Genomic DNA, 23503 nt, shown 5'->3' with positions numbered 1-23503 from the left:
CACCTTGGAAAACCTCTGTTTGTAGTGACTGATGACAAATGAAAACAAAGAGACCCAAACTGACCATAAAGAAACACAATATAATGCCAAGGAGAAGCAAATCAACTACAAACATGAGGCGAAAGAACTACAAGGAGATGCAACATGACCACAAAGGGAGACGTACATAAACCACAAAAAGAGACAAGAGAAGAAGATAATTGCAACTTCAACTTTACTTGAGGTCCCCGTCTATGCTCAGGATCCGATTGTCTCAAAATCCATGGATGGACAACAGTATTCAGTTTTTCAATAGTGTTTGATACAACAAACGTTGACAATGATAACATGATACAGCTTCTTTCTAACGTAGTGTAATTCAGTTTTAACTTGAACATTTCCCATGGGTTTGTTTGTGAGAAACAAAAGTCTGATTTAACTTGATTGAGATGGTCGTGATTTAAAACTCCAAAGACTTCCACATGTAAAATAAGCTAAGAAATAAAACCCCCAAGTAATACAGTAACGTGATGCTTTTTAGAATATTTTCTTTATCCTTGCGTGTTGCATTACAGTGCCTGTGGTAAATGGGCTCAATTATTGCTCATATTTTCTTGATTATGCTCCTGTTAATGCAGACAGATGGCTATTACATCTACTTTGCAATACATAATGAGATGCTTTTAGTGAATGTATGGCAAAAATACTGAAGTTAATATGGCACAAAATTACTTAAGCACCACAATAAGAAAAACATGTTATTTTTTGTGTAAACAGTTTTCCTTTATAAATAATAATTTTGTCTTTAACTGAACACATTATTTGATTTTAAAAGCTTACATACCTTAGTTACAAAATATCCCTTTGGCTTTTATGCTGCTTAATAACCATCAAAAATGAAAAAATAGGTGGCGAGCCATGCGTATGTCTTGTATCAAATCTGTTAAAAAAGTAGAAAAAGCCACAATATATAAATATAAATATATACAAAACAGTCAATTCTTCAAAAAGGGCATGGATGTGAGTTTTTTGACATCTGTTTCTACAGAACTGAAATACATTTCTTGAGATAATCTCTTCCACACCACAAGTACTAAGACATAAAGTTAGAAATGCATGAGAGGCACTCAAAATGTGATTCTGTGAAAAGGGACCAAAGATATAAGAGGTGCAAGCAAAGTGCTACACTAACTGAAATTCTACAAATTTAAAAATACAAACTGAACTCGGGTCACCTCCCTTTGGTTGTTTGAAAATGTACAAAAGGAGTGAAACAGTGAGAATAAAGAAGCAAGACCAAAATAAGACATTAATATTGCAATGAATTGGCAATATGACAGAAAAGTAATGATCAAAATGTGCTGCTAGTGTGTCTTTGCAGGCCTCATTCAAGCGGGACTTTTAGAAAGATGTTATGGATTTTTCTTAAGACTTTAGACTTTAAATCTGTGTGGGTAAATCGGTACAATTCAACAACAAAAGGTACTCCTGGATTTAATAACTTTTGTTCACGGTCTTTGGCTTTCTGTCCTCTCCCAAGTTGCCTTACTTCAGTCCCTCTACTCTATCACCTCTGGGCCTCTACCAGGGGCCCTTCATAGGTGGGCCTTTGGGACTGTACTCCATTTGATGGCTCCTACAGTCTCCCGGATTGCACCGGCCATCATTTCCTTTTGTACCAGGCTGCCCAGGAGAGCCTGAGATCCCAGGAACACCCTGCTGGCCAACAGGACCCGGAGGTCCCATCTTACCGTAGCCTTGTGGGCCTGGGATACCTGAAAGAATGGTAAAAAGACAGATTGTAATAATTAAAAAGGATGTCTTCAAAAAGATCAAACAAACGATTTGTATATTGTTATTCTACTCGTGGGGTAAATTACCTGGTACTCCTGGTGGTCCTACATCTCCCATCTCTCCAACACCCTTATCTCCCTTTTCTCCACGTGGTCCATGAGGTCCTACACAAAGACAGCACTTGGTTGGCCCACATGACGGATAAACCGTTCATGACATTTGAATCACTGTCATTATGCTAGACTGCTTTTTTGATGTATCCGACGGCTCACCAGGGGGTCCTTGGCCTCCCGGCCGTCCCGGCCTGCCCATCTGTCCCGGGTTCCCAGGTGCACCCGGGTTCCCGGGAATACCTGAAGATCCGTCTTTCCCTGGGGGCCCAGGCCGGCCCGGGGATGCCGTCTCTACTGGCATCTGCATGCGCGACAAGTAGTAGGCCATTCTCTCTGGGGAGGGAACAACGCGGTGGCAAACAATGACTCCAGAGTGGCACTAGCAGAGGTCAGGATAAGAGCTGTGACATCATACACTGTAAACACTGTGAGCATGCACACGCCTCACCATCAAAGATCTTGATCACCTGCTGTCGGATGAAGTTCTTGACTTCATCATAATTTACAACCGCCTGTTCAAAAATAGTGAAATTAAGAGGAAAAGCAAAAGGGCAAACATTAATCCAGGAAGTTAAAATGAATTATTTACAAGGGCAGATGCAACTAGTGAGCGGTATAGATTGCAGTCTGGGGCGGGATAGGTTGCATTCTGGGGGGTATAGGTTGCATTCTGGGGGGTATAGGTTGCATTCTTGGGGGGTATAGGTTGCATTCTGGGGGGTATAGGTTGCATTCTGGGGGGTATAGGTTGCATTCTGGGGGGTATAGGTTGCATTCTTGGTGGGTATAGGTTGCATTCTGGGGGGTATAGGTTGCATTCTTGGGGGGTATAGGTTGCATTCTTGGGGGGTATAGGTTGCATTCTGGGGTAATATCGGTTGCATTCTGCATTATTTGGAGCTTTTTTTTGTTGTTTGTAAAAATTATAAAGTTACAGTGATGCACGTGGGATTAAATTGCATCTTACATCATTTCCCGGTGGCCCTGCAGATCCAGGGGTCCCTGGAGAACCGTCTAAACCTGGACTTCCTCTCTCTCCTCGGGGTCCGGCTTGGCCAATCATGGGCTGTGCGTCCTTAGAGTGGTAACCTCCACCACCGGGGGGGCCCGGTCTGCCTCTTTCACCTGCAGGGCCCCTCTGACCACCTGCCCCTGGTTCACCCTAGGACGGACACACACACACACACACACACACACACACACACACACACACACACACACACACACACACACACACACACACACACACAGCATTGTCATATGCAGTATTAGTATGCAATTCACAAAATGTCATTTTTCAGTTTGCAATGAAAATGTCATAAAAATGTCATAATATTCTATGCCATAAACATTGTATAAAGTATGCCATACAAATGGCATGGTATAATATTTTATAGCATTTTACAACAATATATAGTGTCATGCCAACATCAGCAAAGTAGTGTTGTTTATTATATTGTGACAAAAGTTACTTTCTTTTTTAAGTCAACCTACTTGGCATTTTGCCTATTTAGCTGCATTACAACCTGCAATTAAAATATGATTTTTATTTATTATTATGTTCTTCCTTAAATTGCCTTTTCTGCTTTAAAGTAAAGGAGATATATTTGTTTTATGTCAGAACCCTATTCAGATTAATATCACCACTGTTTCAGAAAAGAAGCGAGCCGTCTCAGACAGCTTTTGGATACGTCTATATCACTTTCCACACAACTGAACCCACGATTGGGGTTGTTTAAATGCTCTCAAATAACAGCCCTGCTTCATTAGCGACAGTGATTTATCAAGGACAAAGCAGCCCATAATGGACGTCTAATGTTTACACATCACCGACAGACAAGCGGCTCTTGGAATAGAGAGGAGGAAGAAGAATGGAGGAGTCCGTTCTTGGATTCCTCCACTGTTTCCCTCTCCTTCGCAGCTAAAACCATGACAATGCCATCCTGTCAGCTTGACAAATAGCCTCATCTAGCATCTCCCCTCAAGCTTAATAGCATTATCCCAGAGGCAGAGAATAACTTCATCACTGCATCCACCTCCAGCACTGTAAGCCCGTGTCTGAGGAGAGATCCAACACTCTCTACGGCTAGAGAGGGCTCGCAGACGGCCAGCTGCCAGTTCGGAGAGGGGTGAAGTGAGGTAAGCGGGAGGAAGGGTGTCAGTGGGAGGGTTGGAGGGTTAGTGAACTGATGACTCTGTTGAGTGCGGGTGCTGAGCGGCCAGAAAAGGAGAGGGAGCTAGCGTGTTCAGCATCATAGTGCTCTGACCTAAGTTGCCACGAGCTAAAAGCAACAGAAAAAAGGGACCCTCTCTCTGCATCCAGATGGTCTATAGTGGGATGCCTGCTGCTCGGTTTGAACACACGCGCGCACACGCGCGCACACACACAATACTATAACCGTACCACTCCCGAGTCGGCTCTTACCTTTTGACCTGGCTGCCCGTTCTCCCCTGGTACGCCAACCACTCCCTTTTAAAATAGACAAAGGATCCATAAAAGCATGTCAGCACATTAATCTCTCTCCATTATTTTTTAATGGGGGAAAACATCACACCAAGACATTACTCACGTCTTTACCAGGTGCACCGTCGTCGCCTGGTTCTCCCTAGAAGCCAAAGTCATAGCAGGAAAAAGTTAATAAGAAAAATGCATCGTACGGAAGCGGCTAGAAGGATATTTTATTAAATTTGTGGGGCGACAAATGTGATGCTAGACGCAAGTTGAAAGGTATTCACCATGGAGCCAGGGTGCCCGGGCGGTCCTGGGATTCCACCCATCCCTGGAAGACCCCTCTCACCAGCTTGGCCCTTGTCTCCTTTTACACCCTGCAAAAGAGAACATGTAGAATCAGAATCTCATATCATCTTGTTTGAAACCACACAAGCACAAACACACACAATAGATTTTCTTCTAATTCAAAAGTTCAACTATTTGCCAGCATGTCACATACCACTCCTGAGGGACCAGCGGGTCCTGGTGGTCCGGCTGGACCTGTCGAACCCTAATGGGAACAGTAAACACGCATTATTAAAGATTAACACACTGACATATTATAATATCAACCGAACATGCATGTGCAGCATGAAGGCCAGTGAACTTACAATGTGGCCGGACGGTCCAGGTCTCCCCTGAGCTCCTGGGGTACCGGGATCACCCTGGAAAAAAAAAAAAAAAATCACCGATTGACCTTTATAAATCTCCAGGGTTGTACTGACTATGATGTATACACTCCTGCACTGCGAGTGTATTCACAGTTGATTGATGTGTGCTTTAATCTATTAATCTTTAATAAAGAAAGCAGAAATACTCACCTCGTGTCCCACCCTGCCCGGTGGTCCAGGTGGACCTGATGGTCCAGCTTCACCCTGAAGGAATGAGAAAGTCATGAAAAGACAATGGAAGCCTGAGTGGGATGCATCACTCTGCTACACTCACTAATGCTATTATCAGGTGGATAAAACAACTTAGCCTGACTCTCGAGCAACACGAGTGCAAGCAGACACACAGACACAGTGTGTTGGTGAGCAATGAGTTGTGAGACTAACCTTCTGTCCAGGGAAGCCAACATGGCCAGTTTTCCCTTTGAATCCCTGAGGAGAGACATCAGAGAGAATGAGATTAGTACAGTATCAAAATTCACAAAGGCGAGGATGCCAAAGAACAGATAGAAGGGTCTTTGATATCCTGAACACCTGCTCTTGGGTAGACCACAAACTGAGATACAGAGAGTGAGATAAATGAAAAAGAGAGAGAAAAGAGGGAGACAGGGAGCTCGTGGTCTTCACTGACGCCGACTACAGCGTGTGGACTCAATCTCTCTACGATGTTAGAAGATCTGCGAATGAGATGGGAAGCTCAGAAGTTTCCAATGGGGTCACATCACGAGTGACATCTTCCACCATAACAAGACTCAGTAAGGAATAAACACACGTTTGTCAGGAGTCAAAAGTACATACTAATGTGACCGGGATGCCATTGGTGAAACTATAGACTAAAGTCAAGACACGGTCTTGAAGCTTTACTGTTTATATACTTATTCACGGTTAATCAGTGATTGTTTCACGGTTTTACTCAGACTTCTCATTGAACTGTCTCTGTTTAATATTACACACAAACTCAGCATGTCTCCTGATAGCCATGAGACAGAGGAATCTGTATGTCTCTGTCTGAAAGAACGTGCAATTCCATTGTTATCGCGCCGTGCCGAGGCCAATCTAAAGACGTAATGGTGGGATGAAGCCATGAAGACGTCATGGTGGCCTCGGTGTATTGATAACCTTAAGCTTTTTAAGAAGGTAGTGCTTCCCTCATTCGGCGAGCAGACTTGGATATGCAATTTGTCTATCACATTTTACTTCCGACTCTGCTCCTCCCTTGCAACGAATAAATGTCCTGATTAATGATTTTACCACCAGGTGACATCTTCAACCTTAACAAGACTCAGTAATGAATGAACACACATTTGTCAGGAGTCAAAAGTACAGACTAATGTGACTGGGGTGCCATTGGTAAAACTATAGACTAAAGTCAAGATCATACCAACTTGAAACTTTACTGTTCATATGCATTAGTTTACACGTGACAATACCTTCTTCCATTGTGGGCAATCCTTTTAGCTCTTTATCTCTAAAGAGAGCTCAAACTCTTTATTAAGAGCTCAAGGTTTTCAATGAGAAAGGTTTAGTCATGCACACAGAGTACAATCAAGGCTGATGGGAATGGAAACAGATTTCAGGTATTTGGTAATAAACCAAAGTTCCGGGCAAACTAAAAATCTGACCTGATGATGGTGCTCGGGGAAAGGCTAATGCAAGAGTAAATTACAATTGATCCTGAGGGGGACAATATCTGTACCAAACTTCATGACAATACATCCGATAATTGTTGACACTTTACACAAAACCTCACGTTTGAACCTCACGATGGTGCCAGAGGAATAGTTTTGCAACGAGGATGACAAAAAATAAATAAAGAAACAGATTCAGACATATAAAGAATTAAAACCTTATTTTGATGTTTTATGCAACCGTCTACCTCATGACGCATGCTTTCAGAATACTTATTACACTAAATCAAAAAGGGCTCAAAGTGAGTCATCAAGATTGGAAAAAAAACAAAACCTAATTTTTGATATTGCGATCTGGTGTGGATAGCGTGCTCTGTACGTGCTAAACGCGGGCTACTTCTCTCACATAACTCAGGTTGTTTACGGCGCTGGATAGATGGAGAATCAGAGGAGGTCACCTAGATGTGAGAGGGGATACTTACTGGGATTCCTCTTGGTCCTGCGGGGCCCGGAGGTCCTGCCTCTCCCTGGCAATGAAACCAACACCAGTGCAAAAGGTCAGCTGTTGCATGTGTTTAACTATACCACGTGACCTCAGTGTGAGTTTGAGTGGGTTGCTTGTGTGCAACTTACGCGCAGCCCTGGTTTCCCATCTTTACCGTCCAATCCCTCGATGCCTGGGGGGCCCTTTCATTGCAAACACAGTCCGAGAGTGTGAAACGGTGACTATAAATATCCCACAGTTCATGAAAATGTGGAAATTGGCCAATATACAGTAATAGAACATGCATATACCATCATCCCAGGGGAGCCTGGTGAGCCTGAGGGTCCAGTTGGTCCCTGAGAGCCTTGAGTGCCGTCATTGCCCTTTAGAAAAGCAGAGACATTCAGTCCACCAATCATCATGATGATTATGTCTGCAGAACAATCAGCTACATGTGTGATTTGTACTCACTTTTTCTCCTTTGAGCCCAGAGGACCCTTCCCTTCCACTTTTCCCAGCAATACCTGGTGCACCCTAACAACACACACAGGGACAAAAAAGGTCACGACAACTATTCAAAAAGGCAACAACTTGCCATTGAGGGGTTAAAACATTCACATACTGGTGGTCCTGGGAAACCCGGTGGTCCTTGGAAACCCTTGAAATAAAAAAAAAAAAAGAGTAACATAAGAATATGGATTTGGCGTCTAAAGGTCACGTTTGTCTATTACTTGTATGTGTGTGTGTGTTATACACACTTGATCCGCTTTGGGACCAACAGGTCCAGCTGGTCCAGTCTCTCCTTTAACGCCCTGCAGACACAGATTGGCTCAAATTATTCTCAATTATTAAAGTTTGTGATGATACATATTGCTGGCAACATTTTCGGATGAAACACTGACCGGCGGGCCGGCCAGTCCTTGGTATCCGGGGTTACCAGGAGCACCCTGCAGACGGGAAAGTGACGTTAGCTAGTACTATGCAACAATAACTGCAGATGCATTGTGTAGGATGAAACATTGAGAGTGTGATGGGCTTACCGCTTCCCCTTTCTGACCACCGCTTCCTGGGCTCCCACGTTCAGCCTTCATTCCCTAACCAATACATATGGACAGTTCATCAATGTACATGAAGACCGCTGTCAATCTCACACTTCCTTTATAATGAGGCAACTTACAGGAAGTCCAGGCGGGCCCATGGATCCTGGATAGCCGGGCGTCCCCGGAGTGCCCTGAGGTGAAGATCACACACTCAATGAAACCCCTCAGTCATTTGTTTCTTCTTCTCCATGTTAGGATTTCAGGGAACCTGATTGGCAGATACGTTACCTGCTCGCCCTTAATTCCTGGGAGGCCAGGTGGCCCTGCCTCACCGTTCTGACCCTGAGAATGATGAGAGCGAGGAATAATTAGAAAACGAAGGTGACAATGTGATATGTATGCTCCCCTGGTGACGAGGCAAGTCCACGTCAAAGAGACAAAACAGCTAACCGGCATGTGCCGTCTCCCATCGGGACCGTCTATATTTGATTGTGTCCTCTGCTTTACACTCTACACACCATCAGGCCTCAGGCTGGGGATTCAGGTCTGTGACAGTGAGATCTGGAGCCTGAACGTTGCCTTTTTGGCCTAGTTGGTTGGAGAATTACATTTTTTTTAACCCCCATTAACCCTGGAATACTAACATTGGGTGTTTTTTACCCGTGTGATTGTAGTTATGTAATTTTAATTATGTTGCTTTTGTCTGAGTGGCTTGGGTAACAGACGTTATTGAAGGGGGGCGTGTCTCCCTGCTCCAATCCCTGGTTTTCACAACAGGCACGTTAGTGATAGGAGGTAAAATAATTTTGAATGGGTTTTATTGTTGCAGGGAGACTTTTCCTTCACTGGACCAAAGAACAAGTTCATAGATCCATTATTAATGATTGCCTTATTTTTGCACCAGATTTTAAGCCTTTTCCCCCCTTATGATACCTGATTTTAGTTTTATTAGAAGTTCTATAGGGTAAAATATAAGAAGAGTATGTATATTTGCCATGTGTTGTAGTATTTTACTATATTTTAATGAGAAGTATTTTGTATTATATACATTATATTGGGTATAAAAACCTGATGTTACTGATTGTGTTACTATTATAACGTCAATGTTCTCGGGTAAAATGATACAATGCTGCTTCCCTCCCCATCCATCCCTTAACAAGCCATTTATTTCTTCATCTTCTAACAAAGATTTGCAGTATTATGGGGTTAATGTGTTACGAAGCAACACAATATTGTAATCAAACCACAGACAGACTTTATTTCTGTAATGCATAAAATGTCGATCCTGAGTGAATATTGAATTTTGTTTTGAGATACACATTAATATGCATGTGCGAGTGTGATCTGTTGCTTAGCGACAGCTTCTCTAAGCGGAAGACACATCAGTGATGGAAGAAAAGAACTTTTTTTATGTTATAAGGGAACAAAAGAAAGCTACTGAAAGCTGGGTGTTTTTAAAATGGTGGCATCTGTGAGTGATAATTCACTGTTAAGCTAACTGCATATTAAAATGATTACTCAAATTAATACAATTTCCAAAAGTGGTAAGAATATCACTGTGAAGTATTGGTTAATAGAGTGATTACTGAGAGGTGTAATTTAGAGAAAGTAATTAGTGATTGATCATCCTGAGGAGAAACTAATTAGTAGCTCATCATTGTGAGTAACTTCCTCACCACTGAATATGAGTTATATCTTCATACTTCTATCACTCACATGCAGAAACAGATCTGGCACGACACACAGCAGAGGCTAACAGCACACTGCTCATCCATTCACGTCTCTTGAAACCACAAGTGGAAAGTAACAAAGTATGTCTACAAGTACTGTTACACTGCGGGGTGTACTTTACAATTTATAGAAAATGCTACATTATACTTCTACTTCTTGTCAGGGGGAAATCCTTTTGCATTTATTGGGGGCTAAAGTTACTACTTTCTAGGTTAATATTTTTCATTACAAGAAAATATCTATAAGATCTTCTAAAATACAATTATTTATTGATTATTAAACCTTCTTTTGAGAGTTGTTTGCAGTTACGAATTTATCCTCTACAATTCTGAGATTGTTTCATATAAATAACAGTTTGAAGCCCACATGACACATGTATCTGATATTTCACAGAAAAGCAAAGATTAAAGCCCAATTATTCATTTCAAGGTGGAATCACTGCACTTAAGTGTATATTAATTACAGAACACTAGCAACAGTAAACTGTGGCGCACACATTGAAGCATCAATATTAATAATCTAAAAAAAACACTTGTACTTTCCCTTTGATGCTATAAGTCCATTAAACCACCTGTGTAGGATGTTAAATCAAATAGTTTGACTTGCAAAGACATATTGTTACATACATATATGTATTTAATGCCGTGAGTTCTTCTTTCATCAGTGATTAAAGGAGAGTAGGAGGGAAAAGAAATACATTGGAAGTGTGCTTACAGGTGAACCAGATGGGCCTGGAGGACCCGGGAAACCTGGAGGGCCCTGTAGACAGAAAACAATGGAAAGAACACCTGAGACAACACGCACTGAGCAATTTAAATAAAATGAATTAACATCTCTTCTCTGATGTATTTCTGACAATTAATGACTTCTGGAAACACAGCAAGAGACCTGGTGAGTACATGAGTATTTAAGTGGTTAGTGTATTGGGCCTTATTGTACATCATTTAACTAAGACCAGTAGGGAACTGTAAAAAAAAAAACATGGAAAGTGTCAAACACAAGCTTTAGGACAAAAACTCAACTGTGCGGTCCTAAAATAAAGAAAAACTATCTCACAGGAGTCGAGTAAGGAGGGGAGTAGAATGCATATTATAGTTTGCAAACAGTTTTAGTTGACAGTACAATTTACAGAGCGATAAGTTGAAAATTGTCATCAAAGTAGTGGGCAACTTTAAAAAGCTGCATATCGGTACATCCACACAGTAGTAGATGATCATTTCAGAATAAGAGTCCACCTTTAAAGCTTTCATTTCAGAATAAGAGTCCACTTTTAAAGCTCTCTAGTCTCAAAGATGTGTCTTTGACACCATGGCATGACATGTAGGTTTCTCTACTCTGAATGAGCTCCATAGTAATTCAAGTTGAGCTGTCTGGAACAATGTGTGGCTGTATCTCACCATGTTTCCTGGTGATCCAGCTGGGCCTCTTTCTCCTGGTGTACCCTGCAGGTAAGACAACAACATAAACTCATTTTCACTTGGACCAAGACCAACACGCATAACTTCTCAAGTAGAATTGTGCACGACAGACTCACTGCCTCTCCCCTTATTCCTGGTGAGCCGGGCGTGCCTGGAAATCCTGGCATTCCCGGTCGGTCGTCCTACGAGACAAAGACGTAAACTAGTTAGGACGTGTGCACTTCCCGTCTGGGTGCAGTTTTGGATGTGTAAAAGATTTGTGCGTGTCCTTAGGATATGATAAGGATGTCAACTGACCGCTGGTTGTGTCGCCTGCTCTTTCTGCAGTCTCTCCAAACACTGGAAGCAGACAAGTTATTGGAGGAATGCCACGCTGCTCACACCAAGCCATGCACACTCAAATACAAAAATGGCATCCATCAAAACACAACAACAAACACTGCGACTAAACTGGAAGTGGCATTTCATATGATGCCAGATTAACAAAAAAGTTGCTGGACTTCCTGGAAGGCTTACCTTGTCACAGCTGTCTAAGGGGGTCACACCAGGCTTGCCCTGGTCTCCTTTTTCCCCCTTGGCACCAGCTGTGCCTGGCACCCCTGGAGATCCTTTGGAGCATTCCCCTTCGGTACAGCCCTCCTGCGTTGTAGAACACACACACACACGGCATCTCTAAATATCCATGTGCTGTATGTATTTAGTTTACATACATACATTTACATACAAACACCAATCAAGAGTTTTCATGCAAAAAAAGTAAAGTGATCCAATGAAACCCCATCCCCCAAAATGCATTGTTACTCATGAACTTACCTCTCCCTCTGCTCCAGTAGAGTCTTGAGGCAGCTGGTGTGGTTCAATGTACTTCTAGTGAAGGGGCAGGACAACGAAAATACAATTAAAATGTACCATACAATAGTTAGAGTAGTGCTGATTGTTACATTGTAAACTACATTTACCAAAGTTCTTCTCCATATACAGTTCAAGGACAGCGTAACAAATTATGGTTTCTTTAACGGCAGTTTTCACAGTTTTTTTTCCCCCAGTTTTGGACCTGATCGTATAACCCTCTGTCATTACCACAGAGATAGATTTTGAGTTCCATACACATGTATGCACACATGTACACACTCCTTTGGTGGCAGTTAAATGCTTGAGGTTTGAGCATTTAGATGGAAGAAGAGCTAAAATAATGTACACAATTGCAATTTGCTGAGTCTGTCAAAATCACAGATAAGATGCTTTGCCAAACTGCAACATGTCTGTGTAGGACCATCTCATTCAGCACAGTCCGAGAGTCCTAATCAGTTCAGAACTGTCTTACTTCTCTTTTGTCTTTTCATGTTTTCAGTCAAATTATTTAAATTCTCCATTAAAATTCAGTGGCTCATGCCTATTGCACCCTCACGGCACCGCACACAGTGCAGCCCTTTGTTTATGGCTCGTTGTATAAAGCTTTTCAACAAAATGTTTTGTATGAGTTTATGCCCGCCCCAAAAGAGACATTACCTACATAAACACTTTGAAATCAGCAGTGTTGACAATACATACTTTATATATATATATATATATATATATATATATATATATATATATATATATATATATATATATATATATATATACACACACACACACACATCAGTCCTTTTATGAGAATAGCAGTACAGTATAAGCAGTTTAACAATAGCAGATATGCAGCAGACAAAAAAAACAAAAAAACATTTCCACTAATGTCTCTGAAGCTGTAATTAAAGTATATCAAGGCCTTCAAGTGTGCAACAGAAACATTTTGTATTCAAAGAAGTGGAACGTTGCACCAAGAAAGCAGGACAGACGCACGTGAGTGGCTCCGCTCACACATACATAATGTCCAAACACACACATTGGAAATGTGCAAGAAAATATGAAAGACAAAACGCCACAATGGAGGAACAAAGTCCATTCATGACGAGTTCTGAAATAGAGCTGCTGACTCCCTAAGGCCAATCACATTCACCATGGAAATCGGGACCTTTTCTACTGAGAGGGTCTTTCAATAGCACCTGGCCGGGTTTCAAGTTCATTACAAACCCATTTTACATTGTTCGAACTGCAGCCATTAGCTAGAAAGGCGTTCCTGCGCTGCACGCTATTGGCTGTTTTATGGGCATGCGTCTTTGTCCAGAAATATACCTGCTGCAAAAAAAAGGTTCTCTACAATTATATGTAACAATGTGCAATGTTCCCTTCTGGCGCACTTAAAGGGATCGGCAAATTGCTTACCATGTGGTTTTTTTTTTCTTCTGAGCAACAAGTTATTATGTTTAAAAGATAGCAATTTGTGAGGCTTTTGAGAATTATTCTGGCACTTCGATTGACATAATAAAGGAAGAAGAAAAAATAAGAAACATTGAGTGGTTTATCTTCCAAGGTTAAGACAACACAAAAACTGGACTTCTATAGATTGCAGAGAGTTCCGACTTTTCTCCTGGAGTCAAACGTATTACACTGGGATGAGTGCAATGAGTCAGAGCTAACCCGACAAAGTCAAGTTTCAGTGCTTCTCTTCTTTTCACCTATGATCCATGGATGCATTTAAATATACAGACCAAGGCTGTTTGTATGTAGGTAATGTCTAACGACAAGCATTTTCCAGAGCGATTCACAGATTTTGAATCCCCTCAATTTCCTCCATTAAACTATGACTTTAATTCTTGTGATGAAAGTGACGTTGCCCTCGAGTGCGGGCGTGAGATCAGCATCGATGTTTCTTTAATGAAGTAATCAGCAGACTTGAAAGAAACAAATCCGACACGGTACACAGGACAATAATCAACAGATAACTTCACAAAACTCCACCTCCTTTCTCAACTTCAATGTTGTCCTTGGACTTACTTTCAGTAAACCAGTGTTGTCCACGAGAACACACAAGACTTTCAGAGTGTTTCAAACTGATCTCAGGCCAGATGCAACAGAGGCTACGTCGTGTTTTCAAAATGCTTGTTTCAAGTAATACATCCCAGACACTATGCCATATGCAGGAGCCTTATCCTCCCACAGGTCTATGAACAGATACCAACATAACCCTTTTTAATGTTGTGCAACCCATCTTGCGCTGTCCTTAGTCTTGCAATCTTTAACAATGCAGCAGCAGCACACGCTCAATTGTTATGATTTACCAGTATTTCCCTTAAATAATGATGCATAAAATCAAATTTAAAAAAAAGAATGTAACTACAGCATGTGTACATTATGGAGTTATAGTTGTCCTAAAATGTTACAAATAATAACCTTGTATTACTTTCTTCGTTCCCTCAACTGAATAATTTGTGAATTTAAAAAGTTTTCAGGTCAAATATGTATGCGACCCTTTTTTAATAGAAATACCACCTCCTGACATGTTAACTTGTTTTGAGCATTTGCATAATTTATACATGAGGCCCCAAATCTGAAATCAGTAGATAGGAGCCACCTGTCCTCCTCTTCTCTCTAATTTTACTTACTATGTATCCAGGCAAACCCGGTTTCCCCTGTATCCCGTCGTTTCCAGGGATACCCTGAAAGAAGGAACTGAGGTTGAACTGGTGTGTTGCCAGTCAAGGGCTAGCCACTCCCATCCAGGCAGAGTCATAGGGTCATGGGCAAAATGATCAGACCGGTTCCTTTCTTTAGCATGTCTTTTGAAACTCGGCACTATTTTGCATTCAGCCACTGTTTGTCAAAGACATGTTGACCACTTCCATCACCGCTTTTGATGTCTTTCTCCCACCTTTAAATATCCACAGCACAGTTTGCAGTAACACCTTATTTGAAGGTCTGCTCAAGTTACAAAATCTAGAAATTAGTCAAAATGGTACTTTAAACAAGCATTGCATATTTGTTTTTACATCTATATTTAGGACCTTCAAATAACTGTTCATGTCTTGACGGATATTCCCAAAGCTTGCTCAGTTGCTTCCCACATGGATTAAAGCTATAAGCACTGGACAGGTTAGTGTATTTATCCTTTTTGGGTTTTGATTATCGAAGCCTTTGTTAAACCAAGCTCTGACACACATTCAATAGATAATGTTGCCCGATTTCCGACATGCATATTTTCAACTTTATTTACCCATCAGGTTGCAAAGCATGTCAAAGCGCTCGCCTTTCTTAAGTAACCCAGTTGCCCAAGCTGAAATCATAGTTTCCTGCACGCTGATGGAGCAGCTATACTGATGTGAAGCCATCCATCTGCCTGTTTATCTTACCGGCGGGCCTTCATTTCCTAAAACACCTTCAGGCCCAGGTTGGCCAGGAGGGCCAGGAGGTCCTGGTGGGCCCTATAACACAACGACATGGCCACAAATGACACACATATTCATAGTCAAAGAAAAATGAAGAGTTCTGTGAACAAACTTTGCAAGGCAACAACAAAAAACAGAGCTTGCAAACAAAGTTCTCAGACAGAACTGCTGGTTGACAAATCAGACCTGAGGCCCGGGCTGCCATGTGTTTATTGGAGTTCCTGGAGCTCCCTGGAAGAAAACAATTGTCAAAATCAGAGCAGCAATGATGCTTGTAAAATATACAGAAAGTGCTCAGTGTGAAGTTTAGAATAGAACAACAAATGTCAAAGCACAGAATGATGCCGAGGGAAAATGACTGAGCCTGAACGCACGTTTTTCTCAATATGGAGAACTCAATACTATTGAGTCATAATGAAAGCAATGCGTCTTCTGAATCCTGTGGCGAGGCAACACATCTCGAGATTAAAGTAATTGTCCATCTCTGCGTATTTCAGTGTGTGTGTACTCACAGGTCCGCCTACACCCGAGTGTATGGGTAGTATGCAGTTGCACTCTCCTGGTTCACCCTGAAATATACACAAAAAAAGACCCATGAAAAAGTGAAACTCTTTGCAAAATGTTGAGCACATGCTGCCAAACTGAGTCCTCATTCAACATTAAAACTTTGTGTAAGAAAAAGTTAGAACTCTTTGAGCTGTCAGTTCTGAGCCCTTTAGCTAAATCTTCTATACTTCTGCATGATAAAGACATTGATAACGGCAGGGGGCAAAAATGCTATGAGCGTTCTTTTGCCTTGCATTAGATGAATTTGTCGTTAATGTTGCCGGAGAATACAATGCATGTACGGATTAATGAAGCAAAGAAAGGTGCATGTCGCCTAACAGCTGTAATATGAAAAGCCAATGATATACCCAATTACACATCTGCTCTCACGACTTTCCTTTAACATCCACGTCTGTTTTTTAGACATATATGCTCTGCAGCACAGCCCAAGACTGCATACATACACTGAATAAAGATTCAGAGTCCTCCGCAAAGTAGTAACTCTTTTTCATTATTTTAGTTATTCTCGATTTCTTCCTCTTTAACTGTGTCACATCTCACAACCCTCACAACCCTTTAAGCACTGCCTCCACTGCCTCCTCATCTCTCCCAGTCAGTCTGGACTGGTGGCTCTGATGAATGCGGTAATTAATAGTCTCACACACTTTCTCTCTTAAGGCCCCCGAAACGCCTCTCTTCTGCCAGCAACAGTACACTCGTCACCTTCGCTGCTACTCTATCTGTGGCTCGAGGCAGGTGTGTGCATGTGTGTGTGTGTGTGTGTGTGTGCGTGAGAGATGAGGGAACCATCTCTTGCGATTACCATCTGTTCCACCCCCTTTTATTCAAACCCCTCGAGATCCCTTAATCCAAACAAAACGGTAGACTTACCTTGTCCCCCTTAGCTCCATCAAGTCCCTGCAAGAGAAGGGGACAGCGCACACACAAGCACTTAGTTACTCTTGCTTTGTTGTTCCAGAAGAAAGCTCACGGGGCAGTGAGCTGAGTGTAGATCAGGGGACAGAGGATGAGATGGGAGCAGACATTGCCTCTGTTATGGATCGAGGCAGACATCCTTGGTTACAAATGACGCCTAAATCAAGGACAATTCCCAAAGAAGCTCAAAGAAAATTAAATCCCTGAACAGACGTTGATGCAAAAATTCAAGTTTGCTCCTGAAATAGAATATTCTCTTCTAATTGTTTATGCACATGTACAAATACATGCACATACACGACATTAGAGGAATAAGACAACGTACAGGCCTGCCGTCAGCTCCTGGAGCGCCATTAGACCCGGGGGTTGCATCTCTACCCTGAGAGAAAAAGTAAATAGGAAACAATTTTAGACAATATAACATGACCTAAAACGTTCATATGCATATGCAAAATATGTATAAATGTCGTACCGGGGGGCCTGTTATTCCAGTGCCCTCAGGCCCACGTGGTCCTGGAGGACCAGCTTCTCCTACGGAGCCCTATGAAGAGAAAAGTCTTCGTATCTCATGGTTTCATTGTCTTAAAACAATGAGGTACATTTGATTGCATATTGCAACAATAAGATGGGATTCCACCTCTCTATTGCATACTACCTTCTCCCCTGCAGGGCCAACAGGTCCACTCAATCCAGTGGTTCCAGGAGGTCCCTGCACAAAACACACATATTAGACCAACGTCGGAAAATGTAGTGTAGAAACGTTGGACTTGAGAAACATGAGATTAACTTACTACAAGTCCGGAGAGCCCTCTTGGTCCTTCAACACCCTAGATGAAAATTAAAAAGGCAGAAGGTGTATTTAGGCTTTCAACTATTTCCAAGGTAAACCCATCCTTGATAATACATCTGTCCCAGTAAGGAGGTCTGGAGGGATGGATAGGTCAAAGAAACACAAGACTTTCACTCTGGAGAGTGCTATTCATTTATTGACTTATTTAAAGTTGCATAAATTAAGTTATGTAACTTATGTAACTACGGCATGAGTTAACTTACGTAACAAGTACGTTACGTAAGTAGTATGTCAGTAGTAGGGAAGGATCAGCTTCCCTGTGTCAAAGAGGAAATGAAGATTCCACAATGAATCACATGATTTCACATGTGATTTCATAAGCCTGCGGTTATTTTTAGATAGTAATGTACAAACTCATGAACGTATCTTCAGTTCTAAGAGACAGGAAAGCACCAATATTGTGGATACGGTGTTCATCACTGAGATCACACCCGAGCTGCGTGTATACTTTGTATGACAGAGCTGCATCAGCTGTCGACATTAAACTCCAGATGTGAGCACATCAGTCTTACTGGTGGGCCTGGAACGCCAACTCCTGCAACTCCTACTTCTCCCTACAGGGGGGCACAAGAGAACACAGATCAGAATATGTGACATACATGATTAGATACAATCCTGCGCATGTATTTATAGACATGATAATACAATACATAGACATTCACACCTTCCTTCCTTTGGGGCCAGAAGGCCCCTGCACACCAGGTAAGCCTGATTTCCCCTAAAGAGAAAATATGTAAATTGATCATTAACAATGTTCCAAGTACAGAGAGCCATAAATACAGCCCCACACACACACACACACACACAGACACACACACACACACACACAGACACAGACACACACACGCACACAAAAACAACAAATGAATTCATTTCAATTCCCCTCACATTTCTGCCAGGCTTTCCTTCGCCTGGTGGGCCAGGGTCTCCTCTCTCTCCTTTGGGGCCCTGCACAGTGACACCATCACCCACTGCCGTGCCCGTAGAAGGACAGCTGGTACAAGCGTCGCCCTGAGAAAACAACAAATCCAAACCATGATCCAGGAACCTTTTAGAAGATTAAAACTGAAGTTGAAAAATGGATCGGTCCTCCATTTGGACAATCAATGTTAATTTCCCCCATTGGAATACCATCATTGGTCCAAAAGTGGGACAAGTGGTAACACATATAATTGTGTTATTTGACGTCTCCAAGGATGGAGAGACAACAGCTAAATGAACTCAAACTCAAAACCAACCCTTTCGGATCTGAGAAAAGCATGGCTGCTACTTTTAATCCTGCAAGCCATTTACAGGTGATGCAATACATGTTAGTTATACATCAGTTAGAAGATGCAACTAAGGCACAGCAAAGTTACTCTGTACCTTCGCTCCCTTCAAGCCCATTAATCCATCCCGACCAGGTTCTCCAGGCAGTCCTGGGACTCCGGGAGCTCCGTTGAGTCCTTTCTCTCCTTGTTCGCCTTCTTCACCCTGGTTGTATTGAAACATGATGATAGGAGGACCGAACAGTCAAGTCTATACCTCTCACAATGATTACAATAAAGATACCAGGCAGAGTGTTTGACCACTACAGTGGTGGTGCTGTCGAAAAACCTTTTTAAGAGTGACTCCCACTGATGAAAAGTTGTGGACGATACAAAAATGCTGAATTCAAAATATTCAGAATATCAATTGATATCAAACGTAAGCCTTTTACTGTAATTGTTTGGTTGACATTATTTATTTATTTTGAATTATGAGCTGATTTTAAAAGTTAAACACAGACAATGGTAACAGCCTGGAAAAGCCTCTCTTTGTGTGACTCTGCTGAGAAGACAAAGGGGATGTGGGAGAGCTTCAAGGTAATTCAAAGGAGACCGTCTCCGTTGATGACAGATTTATTTCCCAGATTTCTTTCCCGAGTAAAGTGACGCGAACGCTCCGAGAGACATACTTTGCGACCTGAAATAAAGTCGAGTGCCCGGGCTCCGTGGGAATGTTAGTCAATACCATTTAGTGTGACGTTCCCGCAGACGCCCTTTGTCCCAGTAGATGTCAAACTGGTGAAGAAAATCTGACTCTCTAAAGACAGCGAGTGACTCCAAATAGTCCAACTCCTCCAGTGCATCCAATAGCTCATTTAAGGTAGTCCATTTGGGTTTATTTGTGTACATGGGACAGACTTACCTTTTCTCCTGTTGCACCAGTAAGACCTGGTGGACCCTGTGTAGACAAAGAGAAGGTGATGTACAAATGCACACACGTATGCCAGACACAGGTGCAGTGCCGTCATTCGCAAGTCGCGTGCAATTCTCTGTTCATTGGGATACAAATAATAATGAAACGGCTCTTACCGCAGAGACACATTGCATGTAATTGGGAGGCATGACAAAAGGAGATAGAGATTCATTTCACTAAATAACGATTCGGCGGTAAGAGAATCCCTGCATGTCCTATTTGTACAATAAGTATCTTGTTTGATTCGCTCGCGGGGGGAAATCTTTCAGCACTTCAAATGTGTCACTGATCTGCTTCACTGTGGCTACGAAATAGGGAAGCAGAAAGCGTCTTTGGTTTTGTGGATTTTACGTGACCAATTTTCTGTCATTAATTCAGATTAAAAACTTATTATGTACGTGTTTGCAAGACTTCTACAACTCAACTTAACTGTTAAGGGATTGTATAAAATATGGTTTTGGATCTACATGTGCTTGCTTGTAAACTGCACTTCTAATCCATGTTAATTCAGTCAAGTTGCTTTGTTTTATTCAGTTTGTAGAAGAGCAAAACACACAGCCATGAGATTAACACACAATAGCACGCACAAAAAAAAATCCAATATGTAATAACAAATCAAATTAAAACAAATGGTAGCAATATATAGAATAATATAGACACTAATATGTGCAGCAGGGAATAAATAATCCCTCATTTTGTTCTTAGCTTTAGGAGCAGAGAGAACATCTTACTGCCTCCTGAAGGAGAGAACAAGGGAGAGAGGCCCTGACCTTTTCTTATCTGATAGTGTGTTTCTGTGTGTTTGCACCATCCAGATTTGTCCTACTAAGCAGTCGTACCTGTTTGCCATCAGCTCCGAGTCCTGGAGGTCCGGGCGGACCTTGAGGACCTCGTTCGCCCGGCTTGCCTCTTGCTCCATCTGGCAATTTTATGCCGGCTGGTCCGCTGCCAACCTCGGACGGCTGGCATACACCGCACTCGCCCTATCGAAGGGCAGGGAGTCAGGAGGGTTACGTTTGCGTGACAATGCAGCTAAAAGCAACACAAATACGTCGACACTTACCTTCTCACCCTTAATGCCTGGCAGACCGAAACCAGGCAGCCCTTGCTCTCCCTGTCAAAAGATAATTTAATATATAATGTTAAAATTGCCCAGAATGAGATAAAATGTCAAATGGTGGGTTTCTAAGCATAATTGTGAGAGACTTGTGCATATTTATGGGAAAAAATATTCAATATCCCCTTTCAGTTCAAGAGTGCATAATTAGCCATTAGCATCGAGAAATCTGGTATATAATTATGTAATTAAGTGCTGAAGTAGTTATTGACAAAACATTACTATACAAGCTTTCTCCAGTTCAATCTTTTTATGTGTTTTAATGGCTGATTTACCATCTGGTTAAGGTACAACAGTTATGCATGGTGCATTGTCCCTGAGAACAAACTAATGAATGAAAAGTCTAGTTTTTAGTCTGCAACCATTTGGAACTAGAAATCCCTGGAAAATCCTGCTTCTCACGGTCACTGGCCTCTTACCTGTGAGCCTCTGTGTCCGTCCTTGCCGCTGGGCCCCCTTGGTCCAGACTTTCCCTGTCACAGGGAGAAAAAAAAAAAGTAATTTAACATAACCGATTTAGAGAGTGAGGGGAGACATTCGGTTTTGAGGAGTCTGAACTTACCGGCTTACCGTCAGCTCCTTTGCTGCCTGCGCTACCCTGCAGACAAGTAAAAGATTAAAAAAGACACACTTCAGTGTCTGAATTTCACAAATTGATAGAAATGGATAGGACTCATAAATTGGTAATTCACATTTCATAGTAAGGTGCCGCCTACAGGCAGCTATGTCACATGATTTTGGTTTTTCACTACCTAAGCTTTCACTAATAAGTTCCCTGCTGAGTAAAATCCCTTCGGCGGACAGTTTTAGGCCCTAAAATTAGCACACTGCTGTGATTATCTTCCTCATGAAGTCTATTATGAGCCCCATTCAGCGTCCCACTGAGTGAGTTCCCCTTATGTAAGCCTCGTCTACTATTGAGGTTACCATCTCTCGGCGCTGTTTCTTTTCATGTTACATCACTTACCTTTTCTCCTGCAAGGCCAGGTGATCCTACATTTCCTGGCTCTCCCTGAAGAGCAGACAAAATTCACCGATACCGCAATTTAATGAAGATGCTTATCACATGCAAGCACACACATACTGACATTAACACAATCATAACAACCATTACCCCAGTTTTTCTTCCCACCATGTGTTTTTGTTGCTCTGCTTTGCATTTTGCTCTACAATAGCGTTCATTCTTCTCTAAACAGTCTTACTTGCTCTCCTCTTTGTCCAATCCCAGGCTCGCCCTTCTCTCCCTTCTGCTGCAGGGTGTGGGCCTGGACACCGGGGACGAGGTTCGGGGGCAACTCGCCCAGAGTCGGGCACACGGAACACGGATCTCCCTGAAGCATGTCGGCAGATCGGAGGAGGATCCGACATTTGTCTCCATAGAATTATCCACATCGGAAGCTCATTCACATGAAACCAAACTAAATTAACATGCTTAGAAATATTCTGGTGCTCCAAGACAGGCGCAACGAATGCGACAAGAAAAACTGGTGCGTGGAACTTGAGCGAGACATACAATGTGAAAGTTCATTAATTAGGGGGCTTCATCGCGCTGACGGCTGAATAAAGTTATCGAAAGTAAGAAATTGTTTCACACCAAGCCGAATAAAAGCTGACCTTTTCTCCTTTGAAGCCACCTGATCCTGGTTCGCCCTACCGAAAGAAATTAAAATTAGACACCCGAGATGGCAAAGTGGTCAGAGGACAAATTTATTGGCTTTGAGACGTCGCGTCTCGGCATCGGAAGCACACAGTGGTGCAGATGTTGGAGTATAACAGTAGTGTGTGAGTGGGTAGATGTGGGTGTGTAGATTAGAGTGGGTTTGAATTCATGCACATGTGGGGGTAGAGACTAACTGAGGTGGCAATTTGTAGCAGTAATGAATGTATGTGTGTGTCCGTGTTTGAACTTTAGTGTCTCTATGTGGAGTTTGTTTGGCTCGTTTGCATCTGCACTGCTGACGTTAGCATATCTAAACGTGTAAGAATGCAGATGAGTGTGTATAGGTCGCGCTACCACAGAATATGAATGAACCATACGCTGTAAATGACTGAGGGGGGAGCTCTGTACCTTCTGTCCTGCCTTGCCATCTGCACCCAGAGGCCCCTGGTAAATATCGGGAAAGAAGAGAGGAGCAGGAATGAGCCATCCGCATTGTTAGTTCAACTTTGATACAGTGAGGTCATCTCTCTCTCTCTCTCTCTCTCTCTCTCTCTCTCTCTCTC

At 42.2% G+C, this 23503-nt stretch overlaps 1 protein-coding gene across 3 annotated transcripts in view; it reads right to left on the bottom strand.

The window, feature by feature from the left end:
* Window positions 1–60: 60 nt before the first annotated feature.
* The window catches only part of col16a1 (collagen, type XVI, alpha 1), a 59623-nt gene continuing 36180 nt past the window's right edge, over window positions 61–23503 (bottom strand). For 2 of the 3 annotated variants that reach the window (XM_068575510.1, XM_068575511.1), the window contains exons 21-70: window positions 23349–23384; window positions 22895–22930; window positions 22483–22611; window positions 22248–22292; window positions 21843–21878; window positions 21700–21753; window positions 21227–21277; window positions 21003–21146; window positions 20113–20148; window positions 19309–19416; window positions 18832–18954; window positions 18608–18661; window positions 18456–18497; window positions 17885–17920; window positions 17749–17802; window positions 17566–17634; window positions 17419–17472; window positions 17049–17075; window positions 16124–16180; window positions 15798–15842; window positions 15576–15647; window positions 14832–14885; window positions 12160–12213; window positions 11863–11985; window positions 11644–11685; window positions 11463–11528; window positions 11326–11370; window positions 10643–10687; window positions 8486–8539; window positions 8335–8388; window positions 8198–8251; window positions 8060–8104; window positions 7916–7969; window positions 7780–7815; window positions 7629–7691; window positions 7469–7540; window positions 7307–7360; window positions 7156–7200; window positions 5433–5477; window positions 5199–5252; window positions 4989–5042; window positions 4838–4888; window positions 4623–4712; window positions 4457–4492; window positions 4312–4356; window positions 2854–3048; window positions 2335–2398; window positions 2046–2219; window positions 1860–1937; window positions 61–1754 (exon numbers count right to left, since the gene is read on the bottom strand). In XM_068575510.1, coding sequence (XP_068431611.1) covers window positions 1561–1754; window positions 1860–1937; window positions 2046–2219; window positions 2335–2398; window positions 2854–3048; window positions 4312–4356; window positions 4457–4492; window positions 4623–4712; window positions 4838–4888; window positions 4989–5042; window positions 5199–5252; window positions 5433–5477; window positions 7156–7200; window positions 7307–7360; window positions 7469–7540; window positions 7629–7691; window positions 7780–7815; window positions 7916–7969; window positions 8060–8104; window positions 8198–8251; window positions 8335–8388; window positions 8486–8539; window positions 10643–10687; window positions 11326–11370; window positions 11463–11528; window positions 11644–11685; window positions 11863–11985; window positions 12160–12213; window positions 14832–14885; window positions 15576–15647; window positions 15798–15842; window positions 16124–16180; window positions 17049–17075; window positions 17419–17472; window positions 17566–17634; window positions 17749–17802; window positions 17885–17920; window positions 18456–18497; window positions 18608–18661; window positions 18832–18954; window positions 19309–19416; window positions 20113–20148; window positions 21003–21146; window positions 21227–21277; window positions 21700–21753; window positions 21843–21878; window positions 22248–22292; window positions 22483–22611; window positions 22895–22930; window positions 23349–23384 — 3348 coding nt within the window. In that variant the 3' untranslated portion in view covers window positions 61–1560. The remainder of the gene's footprint in view (window positions 1755–1859; window positions 1938–2045; window positions 2220–2334; window positions 2399–2853; window positions 3049–4311; window positions 4357–4456; window positions 4493–4622; window positions 4713–4837; window positions 4889–4988; window positions 5043–5198; window positions 5253–5432; window positions 5478–7155; window positions 7201–7306; window positions 7361–7468; window positions 7541–7628; window positions 7692–7779; window positions 7816–7915; window positions 7970–8059; window positions 8105–8197; window positions 8252–8334; window positions 8389–8485; window positions 8540–10642; window positions 10688–11325; window positions 11371–11462; window positions 11529–11643; window positions 11686–11862; window positions 11986–12159; window positions 12214–14831; window positions 14886–15575; window positions 15648–15797; window positions 15843–16123; window positions 16181–17048; window positions 17076–17418; window positions 17473–17565; window positions 17635–17748; window positions 17803–17884; window positions 17921–18455; window positions 18498–18607; window positions 18662–18831; window positions 18955–19308; window positions 19417–20112; window positions 20149–21002; window positions 21147–21226; window positions 21278–21699; window positions 21754–21842; window positions 21879–22247; window positions 22293–22482; window positions 22612–22894; window positions 22931–23348; window positions 23385–23503) is intronic. The other variant, XM_068575512.1, reaches the window with a different exon arrangement.

The sequence above is a fragment of the Clinocottus analis genome, unplaced genomic scaffold (genome assembly GCF_023055335.1).
Source record: "Clinocottus analis isolate CAN_PGR_092001 unplaced genomic scaffold, fCliAna1.0.p SCAF_14, whole genome shotgun sequence".
Classification (NCBI taxonomy): domain Eukaryota; kingdom Metazoa; phylum Chordata; class Actinopteri; order Perciformes; family Cottidae; genus Clinocottus; species Clinocottus analis.
The sequence above is the reverse complement of the archived record's forward strand: the minus strand, read 5'-3'. Positions and strand labels throughout refer to the sequence as shown.